General features: G+C 39.5%; 1 protein-coding gene across 1 annotated transcript in view; it reads right to left on the bottom strand.

The window, feature by feature from the left end:
• Positions 1 to 273: 273 nt before the first annotated feature.
• Positions 274 to 16125, bottom strand: part of grid2 (glutamate receptor, ionotropic, delta 2) — a 226683-nt gene continuing 210831 nt past the window's right edge. Inside the window, exon 16 of the mRNA XM_088911157.1 lies at positions 274 to 2459. Within this exon, the coding sequence (XP_088767283.1) occupies positions 2037 to 2459 (423 nt within the window). The 3' untranslated portion in view covers positions 274 to 2036. The remainder of the gene's footprint in view (positions 2460 to 16125) is intronic.

Here is a 16125-nt window from a genome sequence, read left to right as displayed (position 1 = left end):
AGGGTACCAGATCTGTGCTGGCTCTATTTTTCAGAACTACAGCTGCAGCGGTACCATTGATATTCATTGTGGAGTTGCTTGCGAACTTGTCTCACATGGTAAATGTTTCACTGATAAAATCAGAATTCCCATTACAATGCTATGGCCATTGACGGCTGTTTTTTCTCCCCTATGACAGGCCCCAGGTATTACCAGCATGGCCACATTTCCGTTTGACACCTGTGGATTCAGTCACACAACTTCCAAGGACAACACAGCAAAAAACAGTTTTTAGAAAACAAGTTTATTAGACAAATTATACACAGAAAGCTTTGCCACTTGTAACAGAGGCCCCAGTTTCTTCAGTTTGTATAATACACAACACATACAACAAAATAGGCCTATATTAAATACTGTACATTGTAATCAATTGAAATTACCAAATAATCCTTGTACGTCCTATGTATGAAAATTAAAAATGTTACAGGCTTGGCAAGTTTTGCATGCTCTTTTTTAGGAACTTGCATCCTTCCCCAAAATGGCCTTTCTGTGATAAGAAATGGGGTTGTCTTACACTGTAAGCAATGCTGAAAGATGAACTACAAAACCAGTGATGTTGCTACATGATGCTCGTTTTCAGAACAGAATTAGCATCAACATATAAAATATATATTTTAATAATGTTTCTTTATTTATGCTAAAGAAACTCAAAATGTTGGCTGTTTCCTACTGTCATTCATTAGCCACAGCTTAATAAAGTAACATCTAATGCTTGCATCAGACACAGAAGTTGCTGCTTTCTACTTACCACAGTTGCAAATAGTCTTAATATAACAAACTGAAAGCTCATTCTAAACAACTAACATTATTAAATAGTAGTACAGTGTTAGTGAAAAGTTTGGCTGCAGTTTTTTTTCAGTATTTTATATAGTTTTTTATACTGCACCTTAATGGCCTTTTTAACAATTGGCACTTTCAAAGTTAGATAACATTATTTAAACAACTAAAGAAATGAAATAGAAAGGCATTTAAAAACAGTTCCTAAAGTTTCTGTCACTTCTCTGTTTCAATGGCATGACACTTGGTTTAGGACAAGCAATTTAAAGCACAGAACAAGGGGAGTGTGTATGTGGTGGGGGATTTTACAGCAGAAAATGGTCCTTTAGAAAGAAAACATATCCAATGTAGCCTTTGCGCTACAGTCTGGCAAATGCATTTCTAGTTGAACAAATAACATTCATTAACCCCCCACCGCTGGAATTGAAAGTACAAAGAATGAAGCCTTCGAGGCTGGTGATACAAAGTAGAATCACATGAAAGCACTCAGTTCTCAATTTTAGAATAAGGAAAACTTAAATTAATAGACAACTCCGCACACTGTGCATTGTTATTTTCGATCAGACACACTCCACTCACTAAAGCATAGTTATAAAAAAAGACAGAAATAGCCATAGCTGTAATTTATTTATTTGCTCTGGATGACTCTCTTAATTGAGGCTATACCTTTAAAATAACCAGCACTATACAGAAGAGAAAATATGCATTTAATAACATACAATCACCTATAGGTCAGAATGCACTGTTACAGTGCATAGTAGTGGTGGGCTGTAGTCTTATGGGCGTTTTGATGGCTTGAGGCAGTCCTAAGATAGACAGTAAGACCAGTTGCCTTGCCTGGAATGGGGGACATATGCGATAACTCTCGCTCTCTTGTAGGGTTCGCCTTTGGTCCAGTGAGTTAACTGAGCAACAGCAGCACTTTGCAGTGCTGGCTGATGGTGAGGAAAAAAAAAACCAACCACCTTGGGTTATTGCAGTTACAGGATTGCTAAAGATAGCCACTATTTAACCTTATTCTTATAAACAAAAGTTACATCCATGTTAGTCCATTATGTATGCATGTCGCTTCTTCAGAAGCCGTCTCAAATCAAAGCAACAGCGAAAGAGGAAAAAAAATGCAACAAATACCCACCTCTTCCCTCAATGCAAAAGAAAACAAACCGAAAAGAAAGAAAAGCTATATATAGAGAGAGAATTTGTTTTTGCCCTCCTGTGAATTATATGGAGGTTCCTCGATCAGGGTCGTTGCCGAAGCTGTACCCGGGAGAGGGCGTCTGTTGGTAGGGGATAGTGGACATTGTCTTGATGGGGCTCCTGAAGAACCCCCCGTTTGGGGCCCTTTGCCTGAAGGGCCCAGTTCGGTGGTCCTGCACGCCCCCGAAGGCGAAGCCGGCTGCGGCCTTGGCCGACAGGCTGCGGCTCAGAGTCTGGATCTGCTCCGGGATGAAGGTGGTGGTGGTGATGTGCGTGTTGCGGAAGTCACTGATCTGCTCCAGCGCCTGACGCGTGGGCAGCGAGTCGATGTCCAGGGGCGTCAGGTCGATCGAGGAGGTGGAGAACTGCTTGTGGGGGCTCTCGTCCTCCGTGCAGAGGCTGTTCACTCGCCGGTGCAGGTGCTCCAGATCGATCTCCTTGTCGTCCTGCAGCGGGGGGGAGGGGGGAGGGAGAAGAGCACACTGAGCTGCAGTCAAGACACACTCAAGCACCAGTTTCAACAGGAGTACAGCCTCCTGCTTCGCGTGAAGCACAGCTGTATCTCGCACGTCAGGGTCTGAGCTGGCAAACGCTGTCACGTCCTGCCATTGGGTGCTTATGCATTTCATTGACAGTCGCTAACTTGTACGAAATGGGATTCTGCGAAATTGCAATGGCAAGGATTAATTATTTAAAAAATCTTTCATTAGGTCTTACGTAATTGATCACTATCCTGCTTTGTTGTGAATTCTTTTGTTTGTTAATGTTGTTCATTTTTGTCATTTACAGGTAAATATGCAGCTTTTTTATTTCAAATACAGGCCATCAACTCACTTGAGACAAATCATGCATGAATTCCAAATAGATCAGATAAAAAAATAAAAGGACATGCATTTTCTCGATTTGTCCTAGTACACATTGAAAGGAAATAGAACAGAGGTTTATTTGAAAAGGAGGGGGCATGGGGCTTCATGCTTGTGTTCAGGAGATTGAAGAAAAAGGTGTTTGCTCAACATGTAGCCAGAATTTCTCCCTGCATAAATGAAATACAAAACTAGCCACAAAGGGAAGAGATAGGACCCGTACAACAATGATGCATAAAAACTAGGCTGTCTGGTATCTCTCAAACAGAGAGAGCGGGATTTGGTTTACTGCAGAGATTCTGCCCATCTGAGAGCTGTGCAGAGTGACGGAGATCCCGGGCATCTGCATGTTCCAGGAAGAGTTGAGTGAGGCTGCCAAGGCAGAGTCACTGCGGCACTTCCAGTTTGAAGGAAGACAATACTCAGCAAGAAAAATGTGTCGTGAATCGCACAAGAAAGGTGATATACCACACAGTATCTGGTAAAGTCCACGAAGATATTAATTGAACAGGCTTGTTCTTGATACTATATAGTTTATCCTGGGAATAATGATGTAATTAGATTTGGATAATTATGAGTAATATTTCAGTCACTTTTCTGTGCGTGTTTACACGTGATCAATACCACATATGCCTGAGAGAGGACTCAGTGGAACATTTGCCTTTTTAAAATGATAACCTCAGACAGGCCCTGAATGTTCCTCTCTTTTTAAGGTCTTAGGGATCAGATGGTCCATGCTCTGTAGGTATCCCACTACTGTTCTAAACTAGTCAATCATAAAGGGTGTACTTTAGCATTTATTAAAGTTGTTTTGGTCTCACCAATGATTATACGCTTACTTAGATATTTGCATCCAAAGTCTAAAGTTTGGAAACAGCCAATGTACAGAGGAATCAGGAATGCCTTACAGTCCCTCAAGAGACAGCCGACAACTTTATTTGCATTTGCTCATTGTTAAAAAACGGTCATTTCTTCCTGCTACATCTTGTCTGAAATGTGCGCTTGTCACAGTGGTTGGACAGTTCTCATGCTGTGGTACTGCCAGGAGAACCAGCAGCGAGCAGAAGATTGAAGCGGCTCTGCCAGCCCTCAGGCACCTCTGTAAGTTGAGGGGTCGCTTCAGTGTAGAAAACAGCCAGAGGACTCAAGTCTATACAACACCTGCAATGCTCAGGACATGTCCTGGGTTATAGATACACATTCTGACTCTTCCCTATGGATTCCAATAGGGTGGAATTGACTACATGGGCCAAATAGCCTCTTCTCATTTGTAACTTTCTTATGTTCTTATGGAACAGTGCAAAGATACTCTCTGTGTTTCCATCTAATCAAATATGGGTATTTATATTATTCCATTATACATGGAATATATTAATATTTGGCCAATTACAGCGCTACAGCAGACAGCATCGTGTTACTACTTCATGGCTAATTGTGATCAGTGACATGGTGATAATTCTGAATTATAGAATGAGCTAAATGGTTATCAATGGTTATCCGCTGTACCACTGAGACTAGACAAAGAACTAACTCCCATCCCAGCACTGAAGGTACTTCATTGTAAGACGCCCGTCTACCTCTGTCTGGAACTGTAGAAATAAATACATCATATATCTAAAATAATTTGAGAATAAATGTATTACTGCATTAACTTACTCATTGTAAGGTCCCCTTTTCTGTCACAATGTCCTGTGGTGGTGGTAGTTTAGCCAACATAAGCAAAAAGTAAATAACCCAAAGAGTAAATGACCCAGGAAATTATGACTCACAAGAAAGTCATAATTTGCTCAAGTAATACTTAAACTTATTGGTCCTGCTAGTGATCTGGAAACTTTTCTTTGGATTGGAGTCTCCAATTATAGGATTTGGACATAAAAACAGCCGTTCATTTAGCTATTTTATATTACTGTATGTCACATACATGGTCCCTGCCCTGCCACTAGCTCACTTTTTCACAAACAACTCTATTTCAGCAGGATTTATTCTGCTTAAAAATGAACTGGAAAACAAATCATTACTAGCATATTAGTCTCAATACGACTGACAAGATGTAACTTCTGCATGTGCAGTATGAAAGTATGAATTTGATGGCAGGAGTAATTCTTTTTTTAAGGAAATCTGTGACCTGAATCACACATTAACCATCATGCAAAACTCACCAAGCCAACTATCTGCATGTTCGGCAGAAACATATTAAACATGACAAAATACTAGATTTTTTGTTTTAATGCTGGTAGGATAGATTTTACTTGTGGAGACCTTTCAAAAGAACTTTTTCTGAAAAAAAAATGAATGCGGACATCCTGACTATACAGAAATGAAGACACAGACGAAAGTGTACTCTGCTCGAGTAATTTTAACTCTGAAGTTCTAATGCTTTTGCAAATTTGTGCAGCCCTACACACTCAAGAGCAGGTGGCAGCGAGGTGTACGTTTCGTATGGGGAAGTTCTATAAATGTCTCAGCCTCTCCTTTTTCCCTGCTAATCTGAAACTAAAGCTAACCGGCCGATGCTGTTTAGTCAGGGATGTCTCCTGAAGGTGCAAATGCAGCCCTCTGGACACAGCACCAGCTGTTTGTCCTTTTTATAAATGTTACCTCAGGTAATAATCCTTTCCCTAAAACCAGACTAGACAACCCCTGTTGTTCATTTGACATTTTTATAGTGAAACTGGCTTGCAAACAGCTGAAGCCGATTTCTCGAATAACATTTAGCAAAATGCAGGACCCGATTCAGCTCTCAGTCCCTGTTTGGAGTGTCCCTATGCTACCCTCTAGTGGCCTAAATCAGTTTTAACACTCCAGATCCAGCTGCTCCCTTACACTTCCGCACCAAAATCAATACGACAACAGCTTTTACTTACGAAATTTGCCAGACTGCCAGCTGTGGAGTAGTTAACTTAGTTTTCTCTCTGAGATCAGCTGTATTCCACAATTACATCAGTGCAATATATAAAAAAAACACTAATAGTTAAAGACGAGGAAGTGATAAAATGTTACAGAAATAAAAAAAAGTATTGTGATAGACATTTTTACTTCTTGCATACTTCTTAGTTTACTGTATTTTACCCCACTTGTACCAACCAGGCCACTAGATATTTCTTTAAGATTTAGCTGAAATGAACGATTGTCCTCTCCTGGACGAGTGTCATTTTCTCACTATTAATATCACAATGAGATTTCGTACTATGAAAAACTAGCAGCTGGACTCAAGCACAACAGTGTTGATACTCTTCCTCCAATCCTGTCCATCAGTGTTGATACTCTTTCTTGACTAGTGTCCAGCAGTCATCGTTCTCTTCCTTGACTCCCGTCCAACAGTGTTCTTTGACTCTTGTCTGAAAAGTTGGTTCTCTTCTCTGACTCCTGTCCAAGAATATTAGTTTTCCTCCTTAACAGTGTTGGTTCTCTTCCTTGACTCCTGCCACAACACTGTTGTACTCATTGATTCCCACTAAACAGCGATGGTACTCTTCCTCGCCTACTGTTTAACAGTGTTGGTTTTCTTTCTTGACTGTTATCCAACAGTCACTCTGACTGGTACTCTTCTCTGACTGCTGCCAGGTAGTGTTGGTAATCTTTGTTGACTTCTGTCTGACACTGTTGGTAATCTTCCTTGACGTCTGTCCGACATTTCTCGTACTCTTCCTTGACTCCTGGTCCAACAGTGTTACTTTTCCTGGTCTCCTGTACAAAAGTGTTGGTGTTGTAGAAGAGCAGTGTGCAAAAATCTTTTCAAATCTCAGTATATTGAATGTTTCTTCCAAACAAAGCATTGGATCTATGTGATAAATAGGAATCATACATGCAGATTATGAAAAATCTCAAAATTATTTAACAATGTTTGTTCATGCATTTGAATTAAGACTTAAATTCACGTTTTTTGTAAGGAAGTATCTATCCTCTATTATTTGGGTTTGGCAGCATTATACATTAGATTTCATTAATTATTTAGGCATTATTTTTTTCCCCAAGAGTGAACAGAAGGCAAAGTATGTAAACAGCCTTTATAGGCCTAGCATGACTCACAATAATATTTTTGTTGATGTGTCAATTACATTTACAAAAGCATAAGATCAGCTCTGTGCTGTGGAATGAATTTCCAGGATACATTCGGTATTCTGTAATGATTAATCTTCATACTATTTTATCTATTTTTTATCTATCTATTTTATATTGGAGACTGTAACATGTCAGCTCTGAAGCAAATATGGGCCTCTTTCCCAGTACCATAACATCAGATTTTAACATAAAACCCATCAATACAGCAAAGGCATGAGATTAAGTGATGATCTTGAATTTTTGTCTGTGTAACTTGGGTCCTGGGGCATGCCACCTAAACGCTTCCTCAACAACAGTCATTTCACTACAGCCATGCCTGAACACACAGACTTTGCACTGATCATGAGGATTGGCCTTGCGCGTATGATTTGTATGATATGTATACCATACACATGGTTTACGGATCATAAGCACAATCTTGCTCTTTGCAAGTCTTGCCTTAAATAGTAGCTGGCTCTTTGGTGACCTAGCAGTGGTATACAGCCAGGGGTTAACCCAGCCAAAGACTCTTCCTTGTTGGATTGTGAATTTCAAAAACATAAACCCTTCTGACTTTGCTAGAGACCCACCTGTGCCCATGTGCATGCTGATGTGCAGGCTGGATCCTTGCGAATTTCTGCAGTGTAGGGCCAGCAGGATTGGGATTAGTTTTGTCTTAACGCAGAGTGGTACAGGTGTGGTTTAAAGCACCTACAGTAACTGCAGCCTTGCTAAGTGAGAGCAACCCTCTTTCAGTGTTATAGTAGTATAATAATACTTTACTACTACATATACAGCAGAATGGACACCTTGTGTTAGAAGAAGCCTGGGTTCAATCCCAGCAAAGCACTTAGTCTGCTGGGATTCTTACATTGTCATTTTAGCACAACTGGCATCCTGGTTAATAGGTCTGACGGCCAGCAGGCCCTGTGTGGTTGGGTTAGAGGTTGGAGTAGCTGAAGACAGCTCTCAAATATTCAGAGACAACCTTCCTAATGCTGGCAGGGATTTCCAGTTCCACTCAGTGTTTTTATGGCCTGTAGAAAAGATACAATACTGTCTTGCTGCTCAATGTATTTCTATAACATATTGCCACCAACGTTTATAGACATAGCTGAGTAAGCATTAGAAATACGTTAGACTGAGAAGTGCAAAAAAGCAAGCCTTTGAAAAATATTCTGAAATGTTCATCATGCAAGAACAAGATAATTGACCAGTGCTGCTGCTGAATGTTCTGAGTATACTGCCACAGTGGTGGTCTGGACCCATGACCCATTCAACAGCAATGGCAACAACAATCCACAGGTGAACAAAACAGGAAACTTGCAGATGCTGGGTGGACTGGTACAACAGGCAATTCTGTAGAGATGGCAAGATGTAAAAGGCACAGGTTTGATTTTTCTACATGTAGTATTTTTTCTTTTGACTACATTTGTTGCATGAAGAGATAAAGAAAAAACAACCTTGTTCAGTCTGGATATTTTGGCTGTTGTTTTGAGCAAATATCTAAAAAGGTGTTTATCAAACATGAAAGACGTCAAGCTCTGGGTATGTCTGCCACAACACTTTGGTATTGATGACTAGGATTTCTCAGAACCAGTGATCAAAAGATATTGCTCCTCTCTAGGATTGTATTTGTAACTATTTGTAATGAATTAATTTGTAACCTTTCTTATGTTGTTCACGATCAGAGAAGACAAACAGGGGCACTTGATTCAAGCATTCAAAATCCTCAAAAGCATTGACAAATTTCACCCATTGGACTTCAGAATTAACAGTGAAACAAAAACCAGAAGACACAGCTGAAACCTATACATAAGTACACTGAAAACTGAGAACAGGAGATGATTCTTTAAACAAAGGGGTTTGTGGGAGTCTGGAACATGCTTTGCCACCATGGTCTGGAGGCTAATACTGTTGTACTTTTTAATGAACACTGAATGAGATCCCCAAATCAATAAGCAACATAATGTGCTATATGGGCTAGATGACCTCTCCTTTCTTGTGTTCCTATACAGTCAAGAGCAGTGTGGAACAATTTAACCATGTTTCATTAATTATTTCAGAAAGCTTTCTCAGCTTGTAGCCCTCGTTTCTAGTCCTCTCAGCTGCAGAAACCTGCTACGGACAGCACCTTATTTACTTGATGATTAATGAGTAGGATCAATATAACCGTAAAGGTTCTGCTTGTATTAAAACATTGTTGCTGGTGACTGGGAGAGCATATTGAACAGTCATAAGATACTGATAATTTAAAGAGATGTAGATAACCCATTAGATTGTGTCCATAAAAGATTGGAGTTTGCGTTACCTGCTGTAAGCTGCAACAGATATTCTGCACCTTCCAAGAGTAAACTGAGATCCAAAGCAAATGTGCAGTTTTATGCATTTTAAGCATGTATTTTTAAATTGGAATAGAAATGTCCTAATTTTCTCAGGAAATGAGTGAGTCACGCAAGGAGCTTGTAAGTGTGTGAGAAAAGAGATTTTACTATCTCCTGTTAAGGGGAAGACCACACAGAGGGAGTGAGAACAGAGGCACAGGTGTTCTGGTGAAAGCAGGACCTCAGAGAAGTGTGAGGCTGACAGCGTGCTCAGGGTGAGTGGCTGAGCAGGACAAGGGGAGAGGGAGGCTGTGGGTGTAAAGTATGCTACAGCAGTGGTTCACAACCCTGGTCACGGACGGTGTCCATATGTCTACTGCTTTTCATTCCAGCTGGGCTTTTAAATCCCCCCTGTTAACTGATCGGTTTTCTTGCCTAGCCATTTCTGCACCTGGGCTTTGATTTAAAAAATGACTTCCAGCAACTTCTGCACAACTTCTTTGCTCAACCTATTTTACAGGTATGCTCCCTGAATTCTCTTTAAACTACTCTCAATAGGTTATCCATTTATAATGAGCACATACTGTACTTTCAAACTGTCCCTCAGTGAGCATGATTTCTTTCTCCAGAGGTCACATTGGATACATTTAACAAAACACACCTGAAAGAGTGCTGAAACTCAGAAATCATACCGGGTTGATTTCAATTACTAATCCCAATTAAGAACCCCACAAGAACAAAAAGCAGATGAGACTGGGCTCCCCCAAGACCAGGGCTGGAAACCATCACACTGTAGTGCTCTCTGCTTTCACCCGCAGGAAAACTCAAGACATCACAGCTGACACCTGTGCTGAGTGCAGGTTTGCAATGGTAGAGACAGAGGAGAACATGACGGAGAAAGAAAGAGAAAGAGCAAGGCAGGGCAAGCAGAAGGACAGCCAGTCATCACAGTCATCTCTATCTCAGGAGCTGGATACCTTGGAGTGTCAGATGAAATAATGGCATTTTGCATTGTTCTCCCACGAGTGCTTTTATCAATTTCCTCAACACAGAGTACTTATCTATAAAACAAAAAGTGAATGAAATCTTTCACCTGGAATGTAAGGATGATAGAAATAGACATCTTGACACCAAAGACATACCCTCCCCACCACACACACACAACTTCAATTTAGAACGATGGTACTTCTGAAGCATTCATTACAGGTCACAGGTCATTATCATCATCATTATCATCATCTGCAATGATTCTTATCATCATATCTGTATTTGAATGTTTCCCACACTCCTTTTCTATTCCTAGAAATCATAGTGATGATTTGAATTTCGCTTGTTTGTGATAAAAGACAGTACATTCATTGGGGACGTTGTCCCGTCGTAACTAAACACATTGTTTCTGGGCAAAACAAACCAACCAACATTGAGTATCGGCAGCCATGAAACCTAATTTCAGACTTCTCAAAAAATCATCACAGGAAAAGACTGAAATCCACAGCAGTACAATTGGAGGGGATGTCCACGCATCAGAGTCCTAGACAATATATTTTTCTTTGAAAAATGGTTTTGGGACAGTGGATGATAATGAGATAAATATTCCATTGTGCCTTTGATGCATTATATTTCTATGATACTGTGTCCTGGTAAAACAACAAATGGTCCTTAACAGCCGGAGCTCTGTTAATGCACAATAGCAATAATCTTCATTCTGAATGCAGGACCACACAAACACAAGGGCCTTTCCTGGAAGATTCTGAAACATTGAAAACCAGTGGCAAAGCTTTGAATGCAATCATGAACGGTCAAAAAACAGAAGCCTGCCATTTCCCTGATTGGAGTAGGGCCTACAGCATAACAGGAGAGGGATTTATGAAATTGCATTAACTGTCATAGTTGAAAAAAAATTCCATTCCAAATGTTTTTCTTTTGGGCGGCATGGTAACGAAGTAGATACCATTGCTGCCTTGCAGCTTGGGTTCAATTCCTGGGTTGCTATTTGCTCCGAGTTTGTATGTTCTCCTTATGTTTGTGTGGGTTTCCTCTCAGTGCTCCAGTTTCCTCCCGCAGTGCAAAGCCATACTGATAGGTTAATTGGCTTCTGGAAAAATTGGACCTGGTGTGAGTGTGTACATATCTGTGTCTGTGTCCATTTGCCCTGTGATGGACTACCATCCTGTCCAGTGTGTACCCTGCCTTGTGTCCATTGCTTGCCAGGATAGGCTCCAGCTCCCCTCTGCTGTATTGTATACAGTGGTTAGAAAATTGATTTATGTGTGATATTTAAAATGAAGCTGAAAATGGATTCTAATGTATGAAGACCTGTTTTAATGTCCCTCAGAAATTTCCTTTTACACTAAAAAAACTACTCAACTACCAATAAGACTCACTCTTTTAGTAGTCTCATGTTCCATTTGTCATTATTATTATTTCACAGGGAGTTTGTAAGACAGGACTCTCATCCCAAGAGGACAAGCTTCTTAAGTACAGGAAAATGGAAATGACTACCTGCGTGGTTGAGTTGCATGTTTTGAAGAAAAGTTTAAGGTATACCAATCTACAATGGTAACACTCCCTTTCTTGGCATGATAGCAGCTAATCTGATAGCAGAAACTTTTATATGTGTATTTTTTTGACAAAATATTAGCAAAAACTGATTTCAGCTTCCATAATCTTCTCTGAAATGTGTGACCAGGCCAAACTCTTTTATATCCCTTTTATAACGCTTCTATATTTTAACTGACATCATCAATTAATTGCAGTTCTAATCATTAATCTTTTCATCTCAGGGCAGTAATTCTATTTTTGTAGCACTGATTGAACAAGAGGTGTGAGTGGAGTTGAAAATGATTTATATAACAGTGTGTTAAATTAGTAATTATACTAATAGTGGGCTGTGGCAGACTGGTTTCTTTTTAAAAAATCCTTCAATATTTCAGTGTGAACAGGATTTCATTCAGGGGTAACTAACCAGAGCACTGACTTTATATGACATACTTCTGAACCAAGCGGTACTTCAGAGTGAAACAATAAGCAGCACTTTGATGGCATTATGAGGTTTAAGCGTTAATGACCTATGTCAATAAGCTTTCAAGCTTGAGTAGAGGTGAAAAGCACAGGGCGTGAAGGACAAAGTCATAAACCTCAGAGATCTTTGCATTAAAACCATAACCTGCTCTAGCCCTTGCTGTTCTGGCTGCATTGTGCTAGTAGAGGGCCTGGTGTTTTTCATGTCGAGAGAGGACACACTTGAGAACAAGTTAAAAGCCTGCGTCCTGAACCTAAATGAAAACTGCCCGTCTGTGTGGTGTCATATCCAGCTGTGGTCTCCCCCTGACTGGTTCATACCTGTTGGAGCATGTACAAGTAGAGCGCTGAGCCCAGTAGGTTTCTGCAGCAAACCATAGCCACTGCATGGGTATGAATGTTTTTCAAAAGTATTTCCTCTCCTTTCCCCTTTTTTTTGGACAATTTGGCTGACTTACAAAAAAAAGCAGGATGTAACAGGGAAAAGAAATGTTTACTGCTCTAATGTCAACTTAGAATTTTAAAGAGATGGGAACCTCTGTTTGTGTTTCAGAAATGTGTTGACTTGCATTGTGAGTGTTTCACAATTGCCTTGCAATTCGCATTTCACTGACTCTGTGTCTTTGCATCCTGAAATGACAGAACTTTGCTCTCAGTAAAGGGAAAAAAACATGATAAAAAACTTAGAAAGACTCACATTCATCCCCAAATAAAAACAGGATGATTAAATTAGAAAGTGTTTATAGAGTTACAACTTACATACTGCGTTAGTGAGACCTCTAGTGAGATTTTGGCACTAGAGCGAAGGCATTGAGGTAATTTAATCTATAGTGTGAATTTGTAGCTAAATTTGAATGAGTTGAGGCTAACACCTAATACAATGCAAGTGATAGAATTTCCAACGTCCATGCTGTCGGGCCTTTGCACAATTTTTCATTTTTCATCAACCTTTAGAAAACACAAGGCATTACTTTTTTAATGCAATCCATTCTTTGGAGTCCTCATACACTGGTTTGAAAAGTCTTGAATTTTGCAGTAACAGCAAGTTCTGTCTACAGCAGGTAGGATTCCAAACAAGTTAAAAAGTGAATGGAATTATTTAGTCTCTCATTATTTAGACGTGAGCCCATTCAATGAGAAAGCTGTTCTGATCACAGGAGAATTCAGAATCAGCTGTACAAAGGCCACTCTGTGACCAGAACCATCTCAGCACACATGACTGACAGAACAGGTGTTGTATGACACAGCTAAAACAGGGCTGTGGTAATAGATACTTTGGTACACTTTCTGTTTCAATAATGCAGTCATTTTTAGTTTTGATTTCCTAAAAACCTTTAAAAAGTTCGGTAGTAAGTGATAAAAATAGTAACTGCTCCTCTTGACCCGTAAATCGTTCACCTCTTTGACTTCCATTGTGCTACCTCTAAAACACGATGTTACCATTATTTCAGATCTGTGGTCAAGCTGTTCGCCTGCCCATTTTATTCAGAACTATGACAGATAAAAGCTTCTGAGCTATGATGTGTGTGCTTTGAGCTCTGCAGGGCTACCTGGTCATGAATGGGGGTAATGACAAAGACTCTGTGGTGATCAAACCCACTTTGTACTGCTATTTGCCACAAAGTTGATTTTAACGTTGTGTTAAAATCGTATTTCAGCAATCTCCTGTCCTCTGATCTGGCTCACTCAGTCAGACCCATCAGCACTTTCTTTGTCGGCGAAAAAGGAATGCCTGAAACTCGACCTCAAAAAAGTCTTCAGTTCACAGTAAGGCAAGTATGAACTGAAATTAAGATACTGTAATATCTTCTGACTTTAAAGGACACACATAAACTGTTTTCATGTAGTTTGTGATGTTTATATGATGTTGTGTCAAGCAATGTACCAACGGTGGAAATGGAGAAATGGACAATGAGGCACCTGCACACATAGTTCTGTACACAGAGTTATTTGGCCTGTTCATTATGAGCACATTCATGGTTCTTTTCTCACTTTTGCCTTGTGTGCATTCTACAGTACACTTCTATCTCCCGCTCTTACCACAACAGAAATTGAAAGCAAGGGGGATTTATGAGATAATTCATATGTGTATTGCATATTATCATACAGGCACTCTGCTTCTGCATTTTGGCTACTGGCTTTATTTTTTGCATCACAAGCATTAATTGGTAAGATACTTATTTATCATTGATGAAGTCTATGGCTGTTACTGAAATCAAGTGGCATTGAAGATGTAATTATATAACATATGAGACAGCATTCACATTACTTACTGTATGTCTGCAAGTATAGAGCCTATAATGTGTTTGAGGGATGTCTGAAAAGGTCTGATCTTAATACAGACAGAGACAGTGGAGATAAAGCGAAAACACAAACATGTTTGGAAATAACTTGAGGTTTCGGCATCCTCTTGTATCATGAGATACGAGAGCTTACTTTTTTTGTATCTTGGTGACCCCCGCTGTTTACAGTGGTAAGACGAAGCATAAACAAAGAACAATGCAGACCACAAAGTTTCAGTGCTTTACATAAACTTTGACATGAACACACAGGACAGTCGATTTAAATGTATTGGAGAACTAAAAAAAATCAGCTTATGAGTGCTAAAACTATTTTGGATGTGAGAGAAATAAATCTTTTCTGTGACTCAGTGCCATGGTTTGCTTAAAGATGGCTCTTCAGAACAGAATGTAAGTGCATTCGGCAGTTTGGTTGGGGGTTTTGGACCATGGTCCTGTAAAAAGAGTCCAAACTTTTGGGACACACTCTGAATTAACAATACACTCTGGCCACCCTGCACATGCAGCAAAGGTCTCCTTCAATCTGAGATAGAAGCACCTCAAGCCTCAAACAAATTCAAATGGTTTTGAATTTGTCTTTTCAAAAACCATCTCCTACTTGCTGAAGTGTGAGATGTTTACTCAGAACAGTTTTCTTCATCATTACCTAAAAGATTTTTATATTTTAAATAGTGCAGGCATTTTTATAAACGTGTACAGTATGAATGTGGACTGGTAAGTACAGTATTTATGTAATATCTTGGGCCTATAACATAAAAAAACATAGAAAAATATTGCTCTCTGTATGAAGAAAGAGACTCCACTATGCATCCTGCTGTACATTTTATTGAACAGGTAACTGTATAGATTACTACACTTAAATACTGTTGTAATATTTACAGTATTGATAGCAAAAAACTGTTGGAACTCAGTGAGCTGTGAACTCTTCGCTTGAATGGTGACAAGCATGGAGCCTTCATTTTTAAAGGTTAATTTTAATTCATGGTGAATACTGTTTAGGGATTTTATAAACTTTGTGAAAAATCTTTGAATATTTCATGGAGTGTTTGAATTATTTGAATTATTTATGGAGTGCTGAAACATTGATAAAACACAGAAATGAAGACTAAAGTTGTTTTTACAGTCCAAGATTAGACTTCTTTACCTGAAATAATAGAGGTAGTAAAGGATTTTTGCTACTCATGATCTGTAAAACCACTAACTAATGTATGAATTTAGTGTCGTTCTGGCTTTTAGAGAGAGCAGTTCAACAACTTCTGTGTGTGCAAAAGACAAATAGAAAATTGTTTTTTGTGTGACACAGTTGCAGTTGCTCAAACAGTGGGTGAATTCCTCCATACCACCTGGTTGACCATCAGAACATCAAAATGTATAACACAGCCGTGATTGAGGGCAGAAACAACAGCGTTCCACTTGTGTCTCTTTTCATTTTATGGAGTTGGTGTCTGAGAATTCAAGCATTCAGTTAAATAACAAATGAAATGTGTTGGAAACAGCAGGACTGATGGAAGAACCATATGTTCTAAGGAATTTATATTTTTACAATTTTTGCTCCTTAATTTA

The sequence above is a fragment of the Atractosteus spatula genome, chromosome 3, assembly GCF_055471065.1.
Source record: "Atractosteus spatula isolate fAtrSpa1 chromosome 3, fAtrSpa1.hap1, whole genome shotgun sequence".
Classification (NCBI taxonomy): Eukaryota; Metazoa; Chordata; class Actinopteri; order Semionotiformes; family Lepisosteidae; genus Atractosteus; species Atractosteus spatula.
Note: the sequence above shows the minus strand (reverse complement) of the source record. Positions and strands in the feature narration are given on the sequence as shown.